The sequence below is a fragment of the Pogona vitticeps genome, chromosome 4 (genome assembly GCF_051106095.1).
Source record: "Pogona vitticeps strain Pit_001003342236 chromosome 4, PviZW2.1, whole genome shotgun sequence".
Taxonomy (NCBI): Eukaryota; Metazoa; Chordata; class Lepidosauria; order Squamata; family Agamidae; genus Pogona; species Pogona vitticeps.
Genome location: NC_135786.1, coordinates 59,121,517 through 59,142,580, shown reverse-complemented (window position 1 = coordinate 59,142,580; position 21,064 = coordinate 59,121,517). Strand labels below are relative to the sequence as shown.

Sequence of the window (21,064 nt, the reverse complement as noted above, 5' to 3'; positions counted from 1 at the left end):
TGATGGATGAATTATTTAGACGAGAAAGGAGGGAGTCTGTCTGCAATCTGCTGGTCGCATTCTTCTGCCTTTGGTGAGTCTGAAGCCCATAGGAACGCATTGAAGGGGTTTCAATGCATTCCTATGGGCTTTTAAAACTCGCATAGTGACGAAATCACTTTACAGCGATTTTTGCTGCACGGATTATCGTCGCTATGCGAGGCACCACTGTATCGGTCTTTTCCCATGTGGTGTGATAACATAAGTGAGGATCTTTAAGTCCCAAGTTAAATTGATGAAATAAGTTTAAGTTCAAATTTCTTTCTAAATATTAATGCAAAGCTTTGAATTCAAATAGAATTTAAGGTGAGTTACTTTCCCATTACCCAAAAATTAACCTGGCTGGTTAATAGTGTCTTTCTGTTGGTATCTGATTAAAACAGACTTGTATTATATAAAATAAACAGGCAGACAGCAGGGGTGGCGGCAGATGAAACTTAAGGATAGATTTATTGAAAGCACAGGGATCTTTCTTGCCTGTAATTTAGTTGGTGCCCTATAACAATCAGGTTAGTGATCCTAAATTGGTGTCTATGGTCCTTCCAGGAAACTAGAACGTTTCTGTGTTCTTATTTCTTGTCTCTAGACATTTCCTTTAGACGCCATGCAGCAGCCATATATCTGCTGATTTCGGTAGTCCGACTTGGGAAGTATAGCCTGTTGTCATTGCGGTTGGTACTGATCTGTGAAGGAAAGTATGATGCCATCAGAATAACATCTGGCACAAAACAAGCAACTGTACTTCACTGAAATTTTCCTTGCACCCTGCCTTCCTGAAACATCTGTTTTTTGAGAATCTACCTTGAAGTACCAACAAATGTTAAAACCTTTCCTTGCAGCTATAGTGTCTCGATGGTTTGACCTCTTTGTAAAACCTAGAATGTGTAGGATGTCAGCTTAGTTCTCATGAAATAATTCTTCCACATTTATCTCCTGGAAATGTCTTGAAACTCCACTCACCAACGGTGTGGTACACCATCCTATTTCTTGACTTTCTGTCTGTGGTTCTGTGTATTTTTTGTTTGGTTCAAGTGCAGCATGATGAATAAGCTTCAGAAAAGTAGCTGTTGGATTAAAACAGGGATATTGAGAGTTCTATCTATTAGAGTTGTGTACATCTAGATACATTCAGATTTGTTCGCTTACTTAAAAATGTTGAAAGGTAGGAGCTTCTTACCATCTTCGGGCTCCTCTAGGTTATCATGCCAAGACATAGGCTTTCCAGCTGGGGCATGAACTGAAGGCAAAAGCACAACAATGCAAATTCACCAAAGGAACTTAAGCTCAGGCTTTTCTCCCTTGTCCTCCTTAACAAAGCTGGAAAGTTCCCCTTTCCTTCCTTAGCCTCCCCTTTCTCCAGAATAACAAAGATATATTGTTGATAAAACATGCATAATATGGAGGTGGAGAGCACAAATTTGACATTTTTCAAAACCTGTGTATTGTTTTTGAGGGAAAAACTGGCATTTGGGCAAAAACAAGTGAGTGGAATTGAAATTCTGTATGTTCTATACCAGTGATGGTGAACCTTTTTGAGCCCGAGTGCCCAAACTGCAACACAAAATCAGCTTAATTTCAAAGTGCCAATACTGCAATTAAAACCAATACTTAATTTTCTTTTCTTTTCTCATTTATTTTGTTCTATTATTGCATGTATCACAGTTGGTTTGTAAAATCTTATGGTTCATTGTATACCCCTCGTTGTAAGCCGCCCAGAGTGGTCGACCAGACCAGATGGGCAGGATATAAATCAAATAAATAAATAAATAAATATAAATAAATAAAACCTGAATGCTGAGGTTTTAGTTTAGAAAAAACAACTGCTCCTGCACTGCAAGGGGTAAATGCTTATGGTTCCCCCCCATGGGCGGTATTAACAAATAAATACTTACTGGTCCTCCAATCCCCTATTGGGCTAGACCGGTAAGGGTCGCCATTGCACCCCTCTGCTGGACCACTACACCAGCAGAAGGGAGTGCCAAAATCCGGGATTGGAGGACAGGTAAGTATTTCTCTATGACGATTTATGTCTTGTGTGCCCACAGAGGGCTCTGTGTGTCAGCTGTGGCACGCGTGTCATAGGTTTGCTATCACTGGTCTATACTGTATTGTCAGTTTCCAGAAGGCTACTCCTCTTCAATAGTTGCACCAAAGACAACTGTGTTCTGTGATGGAACAGATGTTTTTATCTTTGCAGTTACTGTCCTTGACTGAAATGTTGGTTTACTGTTTAACACAGAGAATACGGTGAAAGCAGTGGGCTCTCTCTTGTGGTGCCTAGCTAAATTCTCTTTGAAGCTGGCAGTTCTCTTTGAAGCTGGCGATTGGACTCCATGCAATCTGCTCTTAAGCAGATTTAGGCATACTTTATACTGTGTAGGATTGCAGCTCATATTCCCAGCTGGGCAATAAGGCATACTTTGAGATTGATTACTGTTATATGGGTCTTGCCACAAACAGATGTAAACACCACAGGATTCCTGCAGTCTGGATCTGCAAGTTTCAACTTGATGCAACCATTGGACCAGTCCTTTTGTTAGGGAGCCAAAGGGGCCACCCCAAAAGGCAAAGCTTGATAAGGGAATAGTAGTAGCAGTTCATCAGCAGCTTTGATCTTGAGCTATCTGCTGTTTTCCTCCCCTAGAGAAAAGAGCTGTATAAGTCATAGTACTTACTCTGCACTCCACCTCCCTCTATCCCTCTGGCGCGCAGTGAAGAATGTTGGCGGCAATGGATGATAGATGTCCGTATGTGGAATTTGGGGGGGGGATATCCCTGGCTGCAAAAGGGGAGGGGGGATCTAGGTTGCCTTTTGTCTCAGGCAGCCAAATGACTTGGGGTGACCTTGAGATTCATGTCCCTACGGTCCCTGCATCCACCCCAGTTCCCTCCCGGCGATCCGCACCGCACAACCCTGTGGTACTCCTGCCCCGGCGTACCCTTCAGGAGTGGGTTCACTGCGTACTTCGTATGTAAGCGCTGGCACCGCAGTTCCTTCTGGATCGTCTCGGTGAAGATCTTGTTCCAGCTTACCGGATCCAAAGGTTCCCTAGGGGCCCCTTTGGTCCCTGCCATATGTTGGTTTCTGGAGAACAATGAGAAGAAACCCAGAACAGCCCCGCCGTCCCTTTTGCTTCCGCGGGTGGCGTTCCCCCACCCGCCCCTTTGGTCTCCTAGCAACCGAATGCGCCCAACTTCTGGTGGGAGGGGCTCCAGAAGCAGCCGCAAATGAAGGGCGAGAACGTCACAAGCAAAAGCCTGGATATACCGGCGATTCTGACCCCGCCCCCCATGTCTTTTTATTGGCCGAGAAGTTAAAGCTCCCGAAACGCCGATTGGCTGTTGGGACCGGAGCTGAAGGTTTGAATCCGCGTGCGGTAGATCCTAAGCGTGGAACGTCAGATGCAAGAATCAAGGTGCAGAAACCACAGAGCCGGTGCTTTTTAAAACTCCGATATTTAGAGCGTCCATTTCTGCACCGACTACCAATTCTAGCCGGTCTCGTCCCACATTTCTGCGCTGGTCCGAATGCAACCAGGCTCCGAAGCCGACGGGCAGGTTCGCTGCACGGTCGCAATTGAGCACTTGGGCGCAGCTGCAGGAGCCCCGAAGCGGCGGCTACTCCGCGATGCCTTGGTGACGCTGGGCCGGGACGAGTTTCGGGCGCTGGTGTTGCAAGTGGCGGATGCTAGCCGAGCCGGGCGTCCCCAAAACTTCCCCTTGCGACCAGGTGAGGTGCGAGTGTTCACACGTTTCGTCAAGGAAGGGAAGAGCTCCATCCGGCTGGGTCCAGCGGGCCCTACCCATGTGCAGCTGCTCTTCTCCAACTGCCCTCCCGACCGGTTGCGCCGCTTCGTCCAGACGCTGCGCATCAAATTCGGAGCCGCCCCGGAGGGGATCAAGCCGGTCTCCGAGCGGACGAGGCTCCTCTCCGGCCTGCCGCGCACGTTCGACACCGTGAGCCCGGTGCAAGCCCGGGACTGGCAGCAGGCACGCGCCCGGCCCGCTCTGGCTGAGGTCGCCGCCAGCCCGGTGAAAGGCGAGACCCGACGAGGTGCGGCGCCTCGGAAGCGGGCTCGGAGCGGCTCCGTCGATGGGAATCAGGTAAGCCGGCAGGGTCTTGAACGCTCAGCCCTCACTCATTCTGGGGTTCAGCCTGCTGGTCAGGTCCGTGCTTAAGGACCTTGGGCTCGCAGGGGCGAAGTTCTTGGGACTGTAACGCCGGGTGGCCTCCCACTTCTCCTGTTGCGATCGATTCTTTGTAATATATTTTCCTTTTGGAAAAAGGATAGAGATCCATGAAAGTTACAAAAGACCTACTCCTTACACAGTGATGAAAACTGCTAGAATTAGTTTGGCGGTTGTATGTACTGCTGTGGTAATAATTATTATGTGCCATCAGGTTGATTCTGACTTTTGGCAACCTTTTCCAAGGTTTCTAAGTAGACAATATTCAGGAGTATTTTACCATTCCCTTTCTCTGGGGGCATCCTGGGACTGTACAGCTTTTGCCCATGACTACACAGTTTAGCTCTTCTCTTTGGAGACATAGTGGAAATTTGAACTCCCAACATTTGGCTCCACCCCCCTCTGCATGCTCTTCTTCAGGGCATGACTGTCAGATGGCTGTTCTTGTATCATTTCTGAATCTGACCAAAATTTTATTTATTTATTATTTATTAACTGAACTATTTTAACCCATTTTCAGCAGATTAATGATATAACAATAATTAAGTGCTGCCAAGTAAATTCCGATTTACAGAGACCCTTTCTAGGGTTTCCTAGTTATAAAATAGTCATAAATTGTTTACCATTTCCTTCTTCCAGGGGTGCTCTACAATCAATAAAATAATCTTAAAAGAACCCAACACGTTTCAAATATTTAAAAACAATCTAAAATGGGTTTAAACAATTTAACAATACAAGCAAAACAAGAGAAGAAAAATGAAGGCATGGAAGCATATTAAACCATGATCTTCCTAGTGCTGAACATGCATCTAGGAAGAGAATGTAAGGAGGAAAGAAAGGAGGCAGTGTTTGCTACCGTACTAATGGCTCAGAAGACATGGTAGCCTATATAAATTCCCCGTTAATTATGTTTTTACTTGTATTGGTTAAAAAAATACAGGTTGACATAAGCTGTAATATTCTTGGGGAGCTACCTCCACTGATTTAGGGGTGCAATTATTTATTGACCAGATATGTATATGGTCAGTGTAGGAACATTATCTGGATTGTAGATGTCCTTCGTCTGATCCAGCAAGAATTGTCTCAGACTGCAGATTGGCCATGCTTTGAGGAATCCATGGAGAGGCTACCATCAGTCAGAATTACATTCAGCTCCATTCAGAGCAAGATTCCAGGATAGTCTCATGAGGATACGAAGCACTGGCAAAGACAGATGGAATGAGTGCTTGGAAAAAGTAGCTTTTGGACGGCAAATTTCAGAAGCCTTCTGGTGTTCATGCTGTCATGAAGATTTGTGGAGTTGTAGTCAAAAAAATAAACTTTTCCACTCTTTGGGATGAATTGCTTGATGTAAGAAGGCTTCATTGCCCAGTTATGGAGATAGACATTAACAAGCAACAATGCCTATGGCTCAGACTGCTACTAAATACACAGAAGCTTGGGAAAATAATAAGGGCAGCCCTATCATAGGGACGTGGTGGCGCTGCGGGCTAAACCACAGAAGCCTGTGCTGCAGCAGTCGTAGGGTCGAATCCATGCGAAGAAGTCAGCAGTCGTCGCTTGTCCCAGCTCCCGCCAACCTAGCAGTTCGAAAGCATGAAAATGCGAGTAGATTAAAAGGGACCACTTTGGTGGGAAGGTAGCAGCGGTCTGTGTCTAAGTTGCACTGGCCATGTGACCCACGGAAGATTGCCTTCGGACAAAATGCTGGCTCTATGGCTTGGAAACGGGGATGAGCATTGCCCTCTAGAGTCGAACACGACTGGACAAAAATTGTCAAGGGGAACCTTTACCTTTACCTATCTGGGGGAGTGGGTTGATTTCATCTTAGCATCTCCTCTAGATAGCTGTTTCCTTCATAAATGTTTGAGACTGTTAGTTAAAGTAAATATAATATTCATGCTCTCTAAATATAGGTTGCTTTGGGCAAAATGGGACTCAAGCCATCATAATTCAGGACAGAGAGACATTCCCCCCCCCTTCTGGTTAGCTATGCACAAGTGATTGGGGAGGTTCTTTCAGAAGCCTTTCAGGTTCAGTGAAGTTTGAGAGTAAGACCCATACCTTGGGGAGTGTGTTTGATTCACAGCTTGGAACTTCCTTCCAGGTAACAGAAAGGCAGCAGCCAAAGAAGTCTTGGTCACTGAGCTCACGAGCAACACTCTCCCAGGAGCAGTTGATGGTGCTGAGTGCTGTAATGAGCGGGAAGAATGTCTTCTTCACAGGAAGTGCTGGTGAGTGGAAATGGCTCAAGGAGAAGTGTGAATGAGTGGGCCCCCACAGGAGAGAAACAGAAATGGCTTCATCTGGCACACTGAGAATAACAGTTTTCTCCTACGACTTGAGCCATGTTGGAGAGTCAAGGTCATCAACAGCCCTTCTTGTCCTTTATGCAGCCTTAGTAGGGACAACACCCCTGAGAAGATAGGATCTTGCTATTGATCTCTCTGTTTTGGTGATTTGGATAGACTGTGAACACTGGTCTTTGTTGTTAATATGCAGTACAATCCCAAGTTTCTTTACTCAGAGGTTAGTTTGTTGTTACTGCTGACCTAGGGAGACCCTAATAGGGGTTTTGAGGTATGTGAGATAGTCAAGGAGTGTGTTATCTTTCTCACCCGTACCTTGAGTTTAGTGTCCCAAAGTTAAATCAGATTTAAATCCAATTCATTTGGCTTGAAAGTGCAATGTAAATGCCACTGCACCCACATCAAATTCTGCATGATACTGTTTGAAACGTTCTGATCTTATGAGAAGCTGTGTGGTAGCCTTGTGAGTTTGTGGCAGCAAAAACAACAAAGAGCTTTCGGCACCTTAAAGACTCACAGTGTTCATTTAACTTCAGTTTGTGTAGACCGTAGCCCACCCAGATTGTGTTTTGTCTAAAGATAACTCTTCTTTCCAAAGGAACTGGAAAATCCTTCCTGCTAAAAAAGATTGTGGCGTCACTGCCTCCAAACAGCACATGGGCCACAGCCAGCACAGGAGTGGCAGCGTGTCAGATTGGTGGCACCACCCTTCACGCCTTTGCAGGTACTTGAAGTTTAGGAGGGAAGGCAGGCAGGTTGAAGAAGCGAAGTGCAAAAGTGTCCCTGACATGCATCCTCTGTTTTTCCTTTGCAGGCATCGGCTCAGGAAAGGCCCCCTTACCTCAGTGCATTGAGCTGGCTCAGAGGCCTGGGGTTCGGCAGCAATGGCTGAACTGCCGCCATCTGATCATTGATGAGATCTCTATGGTTGAGGGTGAATTTTTTGATAAACTGGAGGCAGTGGCCAGGTGTGTTGGAGCATTATTTTCTGGGGATGTTCCTGCACTCATATGAATCCTGTGGGACAAGACCTTGGGGTATCAAGAGGGCAGAATAGCAAGTCTTTCATTTTAAAGTTCCACCTAAACATTTTCTGCACTTTACTTTTTTTTGTGGGGAGAAAGGAGCAGAACAGAGAGAAAGAGCACTTTTACCAAAGTGTTTGATTGATAGGTCCTGTAGGAAACAACCCTCAATCTATACCTATAGTCAGGAGTGCTGTTCAGTCCCATGTCTGGTCTTGGCACCACCACAGCCGTTGTCCAACATTTGCCTTTTCTGTCCTCCAGGCAGCTGACTTCATGCTCATTGGCCTGGTTTCTGTGCTTCTCTCTTCATGACCTGCCATGGTTCTCAGAACACACCTTGAGCATAATGTGGTTGCAGGAAGGAGAACTTGTGGCCAGCTAGGGGTAGCTCATCTTGCATGCAAACCGATGCAGTTGCTCCTATTTTGGTTGCTAAAAAACAGGGCGCTAATGTTGAATCCAAGAGAGGACTCAGTCCTTTCCTTGTCTTTGTGGAACTAGACATTATGCAAAATTTGTAAGAAATGTGGGTGCTTTGTGGCTTGAGCAAAAGCTAAAGGATATTCCTAACAAAGCAATACATCAGAGGTTTTCAGAATGTCTCTAGAGAGAATTATTTAGTTCATTATCTCAGCAATGCTTATGGCTATCTTGCAACATGAGTTGCTGTTTTCTTATATTAACAGAGGGATGGGGATTCATAGAATGGCTGTCCTATCAGTGTATGAATGAGTTGAGACATCTGGCTTTAGGACTGCATATCTCTACTCCAAATATAGGACAACTTGCCAAAACTCCTTGGTTTCTGGTATGCAACATTACCCTAGTGTCTTACATTTAGATTCCATAAGAATCACATGCTAATGTCTATAATCCAAGGGACATGCCAAATATTATGTGATTTTGGAAGCTAAGCAGCATCAAGCCTGATTAGTGTCTGGATGGGTGACCAACAAGAAAAACAAGGGATTGCCCAATAGGGTTAGAGAATTCTGCCTGAACCCTGATAACTGCTTCCAGATGAAGTTAAAAATGCTGGACTAGGCTGACCAAAGGCAGTACAAGGCAGCTTCCTCTGTTCTAGATTAATTAATTTATTTTTAATGTCACTGGACTTCTACTGAGATAGGAGGTGTTACGAAGTAAGAATATCTGGTCTCTAGAAGAGGGGATGAATTTGTTCAGCTGTTGTGGGAAGGGCTTGATCAGGTCTCAAGTTTGCTTCTCCTGGATCAGGATGGGCACAGCAAACTCAGAGTGACTCTGTTCTTCTGCCTTCTTGGTAGAGCTGTTAAGAAATGTGAAGAGCCATTTGGAGGAATCCAGCTCATCATCTGCGGTGATTTCTTACAATTGCCTCCAGTCAGCAAAGCTACTGAACAGCCTAAGTTCTGCTTCCAGGTATGCTGCTTCTTCTTTTCGTGATGTGCTCTGCCACTCGCTGGACTGGAATTTGAATCAAGAGTGCTCTTTCACAGGCAAAGTGTTGGCGGAAGTGTGTCCACTTGAACATGGAGCTGACAGAGGTGCGGAGACAAACTGACAGGGAGTTCATTTCTCTTCTGAATATGGTCCGTCTGGGCAGGTAAGATGTTATTTCCTTCTTCAGTAGCATCACTGACTGCAGGAGGGGATGGACAGACAGGTTTAACTTCTTGAGCTGAAAATACCTACATACATTGTGCCTACATTCTCCTTTTTCCTGGTTTTACACTGAATGCTGGTATAAGTTGCTTCTGCCAAGTTTGAACATGACTGAACTGCCCCATGAATTCCTTTGAATGTATGACACTACCAGCAGTTGAGGCCTAGGGCCTTTGATGGTGGAACCATCAAAACTTATAATCCAGCTTCCAGAACCTTTCTGTCAACAAGCCACTGGCAATGGTGCGGCTAAAAAATATTGTAAATAAATAAATAAATAATAAATTCTATTGCATTTCCTTTTCCTATTTATCAAAAATAGCAAAGCAGTTACATTGGACAGAATACTACTGTCTTATGCATGCATGTAAGGTGAATCATGTAAATGATGTTACCTGTTTCTTGGGCTGTCCATCCTGCTTCTCATATTCCCATAGTTGCAACAGCTCAGGACATGTGAAAACCACCTGAATGACTACCATTATGTACTTTTTGGTACTAGGATTTTGCCCATTTAGGTTACTTGAGATATGCATCTGAATGCTACTCCTCCTCTGCAGTGCAGTCTTGCCAATACGCCCCCAACAGAGCACGAGGCAGAATCCATCACCTCCTAACTATACAAGTAAAAAAATGTAGTTACACCAGAGCAGGAACAAAATTAGTGCTCATTAAATTACAACCACAATGTAACATAATTATGCATTATAATAGTTTGTGAGTGTATACATAACTACTTAGGGCCAAGCTCTGTGGTGGTTTGCAGTAGCTGTATGGGCATGATGGGAATTGTGATACAACTCATTTGGGTTGCAGGTTAGGGGAAGGCCAGTTTGTGCTATGAATTTCTTCAATAAGGAAGGGAATTTAAAAATACTCTGTCCCATATCTATATGGGTTTGGCGTTTTCTAGAATTGCTGCAATGGCAGTTCCCTGTTCTTGCTGCTGCTGATTAGCCCAGTATGAGCTGGCTCTTGGGTTTTGATGATGGTTATGATCTTAGTGTTGTGTGAAATAAAATAGTACATTATATGTAGCCAGTAAGATATATTTGCTAACCATGTTGAGCTATGCAAGGTAGAAAAATTCATGTCTTACCAAATATTCAAGATCACTGCGTATTTTCATTTATTTTGGATTTCCCTGTGGCTGTCTGCCAGATGCACAGAGGAGGTCACCAGGCAGTTGACCCTAACAGCTACCCACAGAGTAGAGAGAGATGGAATCCTGGCTACCCGGCTGTGCACCCACAAGGATGACGTGGAGCTTACAAATGCCAGACAGTTGCAGGAGTTATCTGGTGAGAACGAGGGAGGGAGGAGTAGCTTTTCCCTTTAGCAGATTTGCAAAGATGGAGGGTGGAGCGTCCGACTCATCCATCAGCAACAAAGGGTGGGTGCCAAAACTAGCAAGTGTTTCATGCCATTTTCTTTCTGAAGAAAACAACACTATGGGAGGCCCATTTAGACTAGAGCAGGGATTGCCATCTCTACCAGTTTCCCTGTTTTTGTTTTAATCATGTTTTGCTAGTGGTATAGGGAGAAGCAAAGGGGAGGAAGGATTTGCTTTGCTGCTGCTGCCCTAAAGCCTCAGTTGTGACAAGAACAGGGATTATATGAGATAACACCTTCATTTGAAACTGAAAGATTATGGGTTTGCATTTTAGGATCGCCATGCAGAGCTTATTATTTCTAATACTTGGAGCTTGTGTTACCCAGAGCTGTAGGACCGAATCTCTTACGGATAGCATACTGATTGGGAGAGAGGGTTGGGAAGCTGTACTTTCCAGTGACACTAGTTAATGAAAGCAGATGTAGAAAACTGAGCTTTGAGATGTTGATGGCATCTAACTCCCAGATTCTTCACTATCCCTAGAGCTGTAGTTGAAGCCCAACATAATCTGGACAGTCATGACTGGAATAAAGGGGTTGCAACTTCTTCTAAGCTTGTCCTTTTCAGGAGAGCAAAGATCCTTCAAGGCAGTGGATAGTGACCCTTTACTGGTGAAAATGATTGATGCCCAGTGTCCTGTAAGCAGTGTTATTGAGCTCAAGCAAGGTGCACAGGTGAGCAAACATCTTTGAACACCGCTTAAGCTTGAGTGGGCAGCAGGATCTGGCTTCAGTTGAGGAGGTTCTGAACTTATCTTCTGAATTTCTCATGCCAGCACCATAGTCCTTTATTTCTCTTCCTCCTCTCAATAGGATCTTTCAGAAGAAAAGATCCCTACCCTTCTGATCTGGTGTTATGAGTACAGTAAGAGTTTAAAAAAACCACATATTGACTGAAATGTATAAGAGCAGGCAAGTGGAATATTAGTATAATGACTGGCTTTTACTACAAGTGACTCTTGTATAATCATCCTGATAGCTGTAACTGTACCAATAGGTAATTGCTAATAGCAGTTTAAAACCTTAGACTGCAGATCTGGGTAGTTTGTTTGTTTGTTTGTTTGTTTGTTTGTTTGTTTGTTTATTTATTTATTTATTTATTTATTTATTTATTTATTTATTTATTTATTTATTTATTTATTTATTTAATTTATATGCTCCATGCTGAGTCTGAGGTGTGCACTGAACATGCAGAAGTTATTCCTGCTACTCTATTAATACTGGGTCATATGTACCTGATAAATGTGTGGCTGTTTAACTCTACTTACTTCAGGAATAAGGAAACTAGCCAAAAGTTCCCACAATCCTTTCCCATGATTGGCCATGCTTTTACTTTGGGAGCTGAAGGCCAAAACATCTGGAGAGATGAAGGTTCTCCATCCCCAGCTTATAGCCGCTTGGCAAGGAACTGAATTGCACTGCTACTGGAAGACCCTTTTGTATGAGATCTGAGATCAGTTGAGTGCATAGAAACAGTTTACTATTTGCATGGACCCTTAAACTGCCCAGTCTGCAGAATGGGATATTGTTCTGTGTCTTTCTTTTTTTGGCAACCTCTGACAGCGCAGACTCCCTGAATGGTACAGAGAATCCATGGCTCCCGTAACAACCTCCAAATGTTTAAGCACTTAAACCACGCAGCTTCCCCTACCCTGGAGGTAGCAAGTGGGACCACTTCCAAGTCAATTATCCTATGATTCTGTGACCCTTGTCTTCAGTGGCAGTTTCAGAGTCTGCTGTGGGTGCTCGACAAGGAAAAAAAACCCTCCTAACTTTCCCCTTCTTTCCTTAGGTGATGCTTACCAAGAATCTTGACGTGTCCCGAGGGCTGGTTAATGGCGCCCGTGGTGTTGTGATAGGATTCGAGACCAAAGAAAAAGGTTGTCTTTTGCAGTGCACACTTAGAAGCTGCTAGCCTCTGAGTTGTTCCTTTGAAAAAGTTTTATTGCAGACACCTCTACCCTTTGCTACAACTTTTAAATAGAAATCTTTAAATTTTCTGGTTGCCCAGTTTTTCCTCTGTCAAGTTGTTACTGAACTGCAGATGAATTGCATTCTTATCTCCAAGTGGAGGAGCTTGGGGCTACCCTGCAGCATCTCCCAATACTTCCAATTGTGGGGTCATTTCCCTTTAATGCTTGGCTTTTGCTCTTAATACTAGCCATAGGAATCTTCCGCTTTTCTTTTCTCCTACAGAACTGCCAAAAGTCAGATTTATGTGTGGCGTCACTAATGTTGTTCAGGTTGAAAGATGGGTTTTAAAGGGACCAGCAGGAACACATTTGACTCGCCAGCAGCTGCCCCTAAAACTTGCCTGGGCCATCTCAATCCACAAGAGCCAGGTTAGTGATACATCATCTGATATTTGCAGGAAACCTATGGCAGTACTAGTGGCTCATTGCTGAACAGAAGCAGGATCTCTCCAAGCAGTATGTTTGACTACTTTTGCTCACGTATTGAAATTAGTGCTGTCCTAGGATGATACAGTCTCAAGATCTGCATTGCCGCAGGGATTAGAAGGAATCCAGGTTATTGCTGTTGCTCTTTATAATGATTTAGAAATCAATAGTGCAAAAGAAGTGGGACATGGTGGCGCTGTGGGCTAAACCGCAGAAGCCTCTGTGCTGCAGAGTCAGAAGACCAGCAGTCGTAAGATCGAATCCACACTACGGAATGAGTGCCCATCGCTTTCTCCCAGCTCCTCGCCAACCTAGCAGTTTGAAAACATGCAAACTGCAAGTAGATATATAGGGACCACCTCGGTGGGAAGGTAAACAGCATTCCAGGTCTAGTTGCGCTGGCCACATGACAATGGAAACTGTCTTCGGACAAACTCTGGCTTTACAGCTTCGAAATGGGGATGAGCACCATCCCCTACAGTCGGACACGACTGACTAAATGTCAAGGGGAATCTTTACCCTTACCTAGTGCAAAAGAAACTGCAAAGTGATTTTATGTACAGATTAGAGATGGGGATGGAGCACCAAAATGGCGCTTCGTCTTGGTTTGTGGCTCATCAAACTTGACAACCCATAAACCATGAATTGCCCCCCAGTGACCTGATGGACAACGAATCAATTTGTCATTCATTGGGTCTTTTTTTTTTTTGGCTTTCCCTTCTCTTGCTATGCCCCACAGCCATAACAAGAGGAGGGAAAGCAGGGATCAAAGCCATCCCGCAGTGGGTGGGGGATCACTTTGATCCCTTTCTCTCACGGTGATCAAAGCCATCCCGCAGCCGTGGGCTGGGGGAATCCCTTTGATTCCACTTTGATCCCTTCCCTCCTTCTCTTATGCCATGTGGGCATAGGAAGAGGAGGAAAGGGGAACCAAGTCACCCCCCAGCCCTGGGGGTGGGATTCTCTTCTGGCAGGCTTTAGTAAGCCACCCGAAGGGAAAACTCTTCTCTGCTTAAGCCCCCAAGGAACAGCTGATCTGCAGGGGCATAAGCAGATAGGGAACGAAGGGACAAATATAAAAGGCTTATATTTTTTGGTTCATATTCCTAGAGTGGTCATTTGACCAGATAGGCGGGATATAAATAAAATAAATAAATATTCATTGGGGGTCTCTGGACTCCAAGAATACGAAGCAACGAATATCTGACAAATCAGGGGTATTTAACGAATATCCTGATTCTTATAGTATGTCCCCATGTCTAGTACCGATTTAAGCTACTGTTTTTTATATAATCCTGTGGTTTATTAACCTATCCTAGACACACACTTCTCTCAGGAAAAATAAGAATATAAGCTCTCTGATATTCAACAGCTGCAAAGGGCAGAGGATGCAATAAGCTTAAGGATAAGCCATCTTCAAATGTTGTGCCAGGAATAAAGTGTATTTGAACTTTCTTACCAAATGGTAGAGCATCTAGATACTTTACCATATGTGTTCTACCAGTTCATCTGGGTGCTTGCTTCCTTACAGATTTACTCCTTCTCTCCCCCTCCCCTTTACTAGGGTATGTCTCTTGACTGTGCTGAGATCTCCCTGGCTCGGGTCTTTGAATATGGCCAGGCTTATGTAGCTCTTTCTCGGGCACGTAGCTTTGCTGGTCTTCGTGTTCTGGACTTTGACCCCAAGGTAGTAAGAGCCAATCCATATGTGTTACAGTTCTACCGGCAACTGAGGAGAGACAAATTTCTAACCCAGGTAATCCTGTTATTTTTTTTCAACCATTATAGTCCTATACAAGTTGAAAGAGAGGATGGGCATTACAGTGAACAGAACAAAGGTCTACAGTGCAGATAGTAAACGTCCATCCTCTCTCACCAGAAGGAACCACAGGCTCAAGTCTGTAGTTTGTAACATACCCAATATACCTTTGCCTTTCATATACTGTACTTAAGTCTCTTCTAAGGATGAGTACAGTATACTGCAGGAAATAAGCAAAGAACTAAGAATGTAATAGTAGATCTTAGTAAAGTTTTTTTCTAAATGACTGAAAGTCTTCTTTCCCTAAGAAATTTATACAGCATCTGATATATAAATAAATAAAAATAAAAATAATTTACTCTGCATAACTAGTTTCTTCTGCTCTACAGAGTTCTCTACATTCGTATCTTCAAGAAGATAAAGAAAACAGAGAAGCTACCTGAAGCATGCCAACCAGAAATCTAGTGCACCATTTTATGGTTCTTTGTCCCTTTATTGAACAGTGCAATCGTTTGAAAAACAACTTGTTCTACAGTTCCATGGGTAAATTTTAAGTTCTGAAACGCAGCATGCTAGTCCTAGGCTTGCTCTCTTCTTTACAAAATACATAGGATATGATTTTCCACAATCTAACAAACCATCCATCATAATGCAAAGTGAGTTGGAACAACTTGAAACTCTCATAGCAGACTATCCATTTTTGTATGTCTATGCTTGATTTAACATTATACATACATGAAAACATTATACATACATGAAAAATTTCACCTGGCTAAATCCTATTGTAGAATACTTTGTGCATAACAAGAATCACAAAAGTGGTATTTTGCCAGCTATCTATTGTGTGCAACCCAGGCATGTCTGATCTTGCAATGAGAGCTGCCAAGATCTTGTACTATTTCTGCTTTATACTTTATAGAGAAATTCTGACTGTAGCCAGATAAAAATCAAGCACAGTAGAAAAGAACTAGTGCCTTGTGTAAAGCATTGAACAGCACTTTATTTAAGAAACGCATGGATGACAAAGGTAAGCTACTTGCTGCTCTCACAGCTACAGAATGAACTTCAAAACGGCCAGGATCCAACTGAACACAAGCTGTACATTTCAGCAGTTAATTGCCACAGGTTGAGGTTGATGTCTGCGTCTCTTGTAAGAGAAAATACATCTGCCAACTTTCCAACTAGTGGCAATTCACTACTGAGCTCAATACCACTGAACTTCTGCTGGCTGGCATAAGGAACAGGATTTTGGTTAATGTCTGCAAATATAATTCCAAAAAAGGCATATTAGTTTGCAGAACTGTGTGTGTGTCACAGATTTATAGAACTGATGGTAGCACAATCAACACAAGTGTCTTATAAGAAAGTCGTGGGCAAGCAAGATAATTGATCTAGTCTCTGCACCTCCAATACCATGTTAATGAGGGAAGCAAGATCTGTTGCGAAACATAAATTTGGTGGTGAAGTCGTTTTAAGGTACTTTTAAGAATGGGAATAAAATATCTTTAAAACAATGTTAACTCAGATTGGTACTTAAGTATTTGATATTTCCGCAACTACATTTATTAGAAGGTATTTAGTAGGTACTATAAAATGGAGTACTACATTTCACAAACCCCATCATCCAAAATTTTTAATAGCATGGGAAACCATTTCAATTGCACTGTAAATCCGAATAGTTTCTACCACCACTTATTCAACTGACTATAGTGACAATCATCTGTGATTCAAGACATACAAGATGTCAGCTACTCAAGGCACAGGGAGGGACTCTCCAGGGGTGAGATTAACATCAAAATAGCAGCTGGTAAAACATTCTCAAAATTATTAAAGAACCATTACAAAAGGTCAGAAGTTCAATTAGAAATGTGAAATTAGGGTGTAAAGAGCAGGTCAAGCTACATAAGCACAACACAGTTGCTATGAGAGCTATGGTGCCTTGCCACTATAACTATTTAAAACCTTTCTTGATCTGAGATACAGTCCCTCGAATGTTCTGAAATATAAAGTTCACTGCAAGCATATGGCAGCAATAGATTCCAGTTGGCTCAGTCCAACCCCTCTTTCTTCCTTGCCAAAATATCCAAGGGGAATGTGAATGAATTCAAAGGACATATACCCAAAGTCTTCCAGTCTACAGCTGATGGGGCTGTGGCCTCGTCTTTGGAACAGGCAACAGAACTACCACCTTCCTGCTGCTGAAGACAGCTGGTGGCTGGGTCCATGTGGAGACATGTATCCTGTAGCTCTTTGCTATTTTCAGGCTGGCTAGCTTCTGCTTGTGTTCTGCTCTTCTCACTTGTGTAGCGGGCACGTAACTCCCTATAGCGTTTGTTCATATGGCTCTTGAGTTGTTTAAAGTCTAGATAGCCCAGCTCTTCTGGTAGTGACAGTAACAAGTCTAGAAGCACGGCCGATTCTGATGAAAGCATAATGGGAGAGAGAGAGAGAGAATGTCACTAACATGGCAAAATATAGTATTTTGTTACCTGCTTGTCAGTTTCTCAGATTTTGCCCTATCCTAATGTTTTCTACAACAGGCATGGCAGAAAAAGTAGCATAGTTTCTATTTAGCCCCCCAACAGCTAAATCATTTAACTTTTAATAACACCTTAACTAAGGCTTGAAATGGCTTCCAATGTGAAACCTTACTTTATCAAGTAGAATAGTTTTATTTTTAACCTGTTTACTACCTTAAAACAATCAGCTACTGCTACTTTATTTACCAAGGAATATTTCTCAGATCTAGTATTAACACAGGTGCATGTGTGCATGCCATATCACATCTTTTCCTTTCTGTGTTTGTACTGCTTGTATTGGATTTTATCAGGTATGTCATTTTAGGATTTTTTTCCTGTAGACTGTTAACTCAGTTGTCTCTTACAAGGAAGAGTAAAATACTTCAATGTTCCATAGTCAGACCCCAGCTTAAAGCAGACTCTTTAACTTCCATTGATTTCAATGGATTTCCTTGAAATCATGACCAGCTCAAAGTCTCTTCAGTACAAGAAAAGATTCTGGATTTTGGAATTTGAAGGACAAGCTTTATCTGTGCCCATTATCCCAAGGTAGCGGGAGAAGGCATAATTTGAAAATGAGTTTTTTTCTGGGGAAGGGTATAGAGTCTGCTTTCTTTTGATACTTTATATAGAAGAATATGATTGCCAAAGCTCAAGAGCCAAACGAATCTATCCACCTCTCATAATCTTATGGAGTGCAGTAAGATAGCTAACCATTACATCAGGACCCTTGTATTCACAGATGATCCATTTTACAATCTACCACAAATGCCTGAAGCCATGGATAGTAGTGAATCTTATATACAATGAGGTGGGACAAAGGCCACAAGGCCTACCCCCTTGCATGTGGTACCTAGGTCTGCCTTAAAACACACAGATAACCGAAATCATACATATCCCACATATATGTCTTAATGTATTTTCATTTGCACCATCCAACCTGAAGTTTTGACTTACCACCTGGCGGAAGTTCTGGTGCTTTAAGTCCACGTGAGATCACCGAGAGGTATTTGTAGATCTTTTCAAAGTCCACATGAAATCCATTATTTTCTACAGAGCTTGGTTTTTCTGCATTTGATGATATCTGTGCTTCCTGGGATTCTTCACTTGATTTCCTATTTTTGCTTTGAAGAGTTGGTGATGAACACCGGCTGTTTTTCACCTCTACTGGCTTCGGGGGCAAAGAATGGAGCAGAGAGAGTGGTTCAGCAGATGCAATTGTCAAAACCTAATGAGTGGAAGACGACACACAGTAAAGACAACAGCAAACAATTTCCACTAGAAAAGAAGCTTATTCATTGCTGTAAATTCTAAGTAGTCAGGGATTCTCTAGGAGGTAAAGTTCACTTACTTTGTCTCTGCCTAACAGAGCTGAGTTCCTTGGTCTGCAAGGACAAGATAGCAAGCAGAGGTAGTAACAGTTACAGTGGGGTCTTGACTTAAGAACGGCTCGAGTTAAGAACATTTTGACTTAAGAACCACTCTCATAGGAAAATATTGACTTGACTTACATACTTAGATTTGAGTTAAAAACTGAAAAAAAAACCACGTGGGAGGCAGGGAAAGTGCAAAATTTGAACTTTCAGTTAACTGTTGGCCAGTGAAAAGGGTGCCTGTCTGCTTCCTCACTCCTCCCAGCGTTTAGAGAGTGGATTGGGAGACAGTCTTCAGACTGCCTGGTACTGTACTGCCTGGACTGTATTTTCCCTGCCTTCCCTGAACCTTTCTTGACCTAAGAAAAAAAGAAACAAAATATCCCCCTATAGTGGTCGAAGGCGGAATAGCAGCTTCCCATTAGTTTCTATGGACGGAAAAGAGCAGATACGGATAAAATGGTTTTCAATGCATTCCTATGGGAAATGCAGATTTGACCTGAGAACTTTTTGACTTGAGAACTGCCTTCCAATACGGATTAAGTTCTCAAGTCAAGACCCCACTGTACCTGTTTCACAAACACTCTGTCTTACCAAGATGTACAGTGATCTTGCAAATTACTGTACTCACGAGAACAATAATCGTACAACAGAACATACACCATTATTACCTGGGAAAAAGCAGCTGTCACAGCATCTTCAAGACGACCTGTCAATTTCTCAGCTAATTCAGTCCATACCTATGAACAAGAAATTTCAGAAATGTAAGTATCTTTTAGCCTACCCTATGACATATATTCTTAATTATATTTTGATTCTACTCATACCTCAATAGGTGCTGGAAGTGGAGCATCCTTCTGTTTACACTGGCGATACCGGTACTGTGCCTTGACTGCTTCCCTTGCCACACGCTCTTTTAGCAGGTCCACAAATTCCACAATCTGCAATATCAACACATATGGAGATCATACATGGGGATGCTTTAGGAAAGGTGGCAGCTTACGTTCAGAGAACATCATTCTGCCAATACAAACACTTGGGTAAGAGTGAAGCTGAAGTCAGAGCAATATTTATAAGGATTGCCCCATTTATTTCTGTCACTTATAGGGAATAAAGATAATGTCCAATCACCCAACAAGGCTAGAAAACACAGCTAGAAAACACTCCATATTTATGTTTTCAAATATGGAGTGTGGCTCTTATTTCTTTGTCCCAAGATCCCTAGCTGTAGCCCGAAATCTGCAGAGCTCCTTGGTGAGCCTATTTCATCTAAGCCTGCAGTCCTGAGCCTAATGCAGACTTTATGGCTATTTAGCAAACTGGTGTTCTATCCTGTCTCACCTGTGCCCAAACTAAACACCCAGTTTTATAAAAAGTTCTGCCTGAGAGAATATGAACACTCAATGCCTGTTGGCTGGTTTTAATAATGGTAATAGATCTGGACATTTTTCTTATGGTCCAACATAGGCTTATGGAAGCCAATTGTTCCGGATACCAACAGGTACACACAAAGGGCAAAAACCTCATGAGCTTATGACCCATATCCTTCTGCTGGAAGGATCAATCTGCATCCAGTCCCCTATGTGCAAGATGCAAATCCCCTCGAAATTCCACAGACCGCAGGACTCTGTTCATCTATCCTCACAGGCGTTTTGCTGCAAGGCTCTGAAGGCCACCTCACATTCGCCTTCAAACTCATGCTGTGGCCAAGCCAAGCCCGGCGTATCAGCTACTCTTTTGACGATCTACTGCTGGTGGTGGTGAAGTCCTTAGCCCACCCATCTTAAGAGTCCTGTTCTCCGTCACGAGACCATACCGGACCCACCTCGGCTTCTTCTCTCCAAGGTAGATACTTTTTCAGCAGTTCTGGTCGTAGTGGTCCCGAAACCCGAGCTTGAGCTCTCAAGCCCTGGAGAAGGCGTCGTTTTTCTCGATCTGTCCAAACCCGGTTTACGAAGCCCAGGTCACAGGGAGCAGGAGCTGAACGCTGCCTCAATGGCGGCTTCATAATATTGCAACGGAAGAACAACAAGCAACTTATAAGAATAGAACTGAAGAAGGAACGCCGGAAAAATCTCCTGCTTGTAACTGTAGTTCAGCAGGGAACCTTTCTCTAACCCCCTTGCAGGCCAAACCTTTCTTCCATAGGGACACGCTGTAACTCAGTGTCTCTCTGCTTATCCCCCGACCACACTTTTAAAGCAAACCACCCTTTCCTCCTTCCAGCGTTTAATGGCGAAAAGCAATACATAAACGACTCTTCCCCTGCGTGTCGCACACTGATGACGTAGACATCTAGCGCAATCTGCCGAAGTCCAATACAGGCTAAGACGGAAAAAAGCCTGGAAATGCTTCGTGGTCGAGCTCTAGGAAGGGCGGGGTTGGGTTTTTGATTGCGGTGACGTCAAAAAGGG

The 21,064-nt window shown here is 43.3% G+C and overlaps 3 protein-coding genes across 3 annotated transcripts; 1 reads left to right on the top strand and 2 right to left on the bottom strand.

Moving 5' to 3' along the window:
- Positions 1 to 460: 460 nt before the first annotated feature.
- CFAP144 (cilia and flagella associated protein 144) lies at positions 461 to 3,243 on the bottom strand. Its single transcript, XM_020783202.3, has 4 exons — positions 2,979 to 3,243; positions 1,217 to 1,276; positions 1,000 to 1,103; positions 461 to 722 (listed from the first exon to the last, which is right to left on the bottom strand). The coding sequence occupies exons 1-4, from the start codon at positions 3,112 to 3,114 to the stop codon at positions 609 to 611; spliced, it is 414 nt and encodes a 137-aa protein (XP_020638861.2). The 5' UTR covers positions 3,115 to 3,243; the 3' UTR covers positions 461 to 608.
- Positions 3,244 to 3,425: 182 nt separating this feature from the next.
- On the top strand, positions 3,426 to 15,281 carry PIF1 (PIF1 5'-to-3' DNA helicase). The gene is made up of 12 exons (XM_020783195.3): positions 3,426 to 4,143; positions 6,335 to 6,461; positions 7,135 to 7,260; positions 7,351 to 7,504; positions 8,851 to 8,965; positions 9,043 to 9,149; positions 10,370 to 10,509; positions 11,169 to 11,275; positions 12,393 to 12,480; positions 12,797 to 12,942; positions 14,564 to 14,755; positions 15,148 to 15,281. Exons 1-12 carry the CDS (start codon positions 3,568 to 3,570, stop codon positions 15,199 to 15,201), a joined length of 1,932 nt encoding a protein of 643 aa, XP_020638854.3. The 5' UTR covers positions 3,426 to 3,567; the 3' UTR covers positions 15,202 to 15,281.
- On the bottom strand, positions 15,231 to 21,056 carry SNAPC2 (small nuclear RNA activating complex polypeptide 2). The gene is made up of 5 exons (XM_020783201.3): positions 20,476 to 21,056; positions 19,478 to 19,591; positions 19,322 to 19,390; positions 18,235 to 18,505; positions 15,231 to 17,177 (listed from the first exon to the last, which is right to left on the bottom strand). Exons 1-5 carry the CDS (start codon positions 20,656 to 20,658, stop codon positions 16,807 to 16,809), a joined length of 1,008 nt encoding a protein of 335 aa, XP_020638860.3. The 5' UTR covers positions 20,659 to 21,056; the 3' UTR covers positions 15,231 to 16,806.
- Between the last annotated feature and the right edge of the window lie 8 nt (positions 21,057 to 21,064).

Bases quoted from the DNA above. Each gene is read 5' to 3' on its own strand.
- CFAP144 (XM_020783202.3), bottom strand. From the start codon at position 3,114: ATGGCAGGGACCAAAGGGGCCCCTAGGGAACCTTTGGATCCGGTAAGC. The intron at 1,104-1,216 runs GTAAGAAGCTCC...TTAATCCAACAG, and splicing joins CCTAGAGGAGCCCGAAGATG to CTACTTTTCTGAAGCTTATT. The intron at 723-999 runs GTGAGTGGAGTT...TTTCCTTCACAG, and splicing joins GATGGTGTACCACACCGTTG to ATCAGTACCAACCGCAATGA.
- PIF1 (XM_020783195.3), top strand. From the start codon at position 3,568: ATGCAACCAGGCTCCGAAGCCGACGGGCAGGTTCGCTGCACGGTCGCA. The intron at 10,510-11,168 runs GTGAGAACGAGG...TGTCCTTTTCAG, and splicing joins ACAGTTGCAGGAGTTATCTG to GAGAGCAAAGATCCTTCAAG. The intron at 14,756-15,147 runs GTAATCCTGTTA...TCTGCTCTACAG, and splicing joins GAGACAAATTTCTAACCCAG to AGTTCTCTACATTCGTATCT.
- SNAPC2 (XM_020783201.3), bottom strand. From the start codon at position 20,658: ATGAAGCCGCCATTGAGGCAGCGTTCAGCTCCTGCTCCCTGTGACCTG. The intron at 19,592-20,475 runs GTGGGTCCGGTA...TTGATATTGCAG, and splicing joins CTTGGAGAGAAGAAGCCGAG to ATTGTGGAATTTGTGGACCT. The intron at 17,178-18,234 runs GTAAGTCAAAAC...TGCTTTCATCAG, and splicing joins ACCAGAACTTCCGCCAGGTG to AATCGGCCGTGCTTCTAGAC.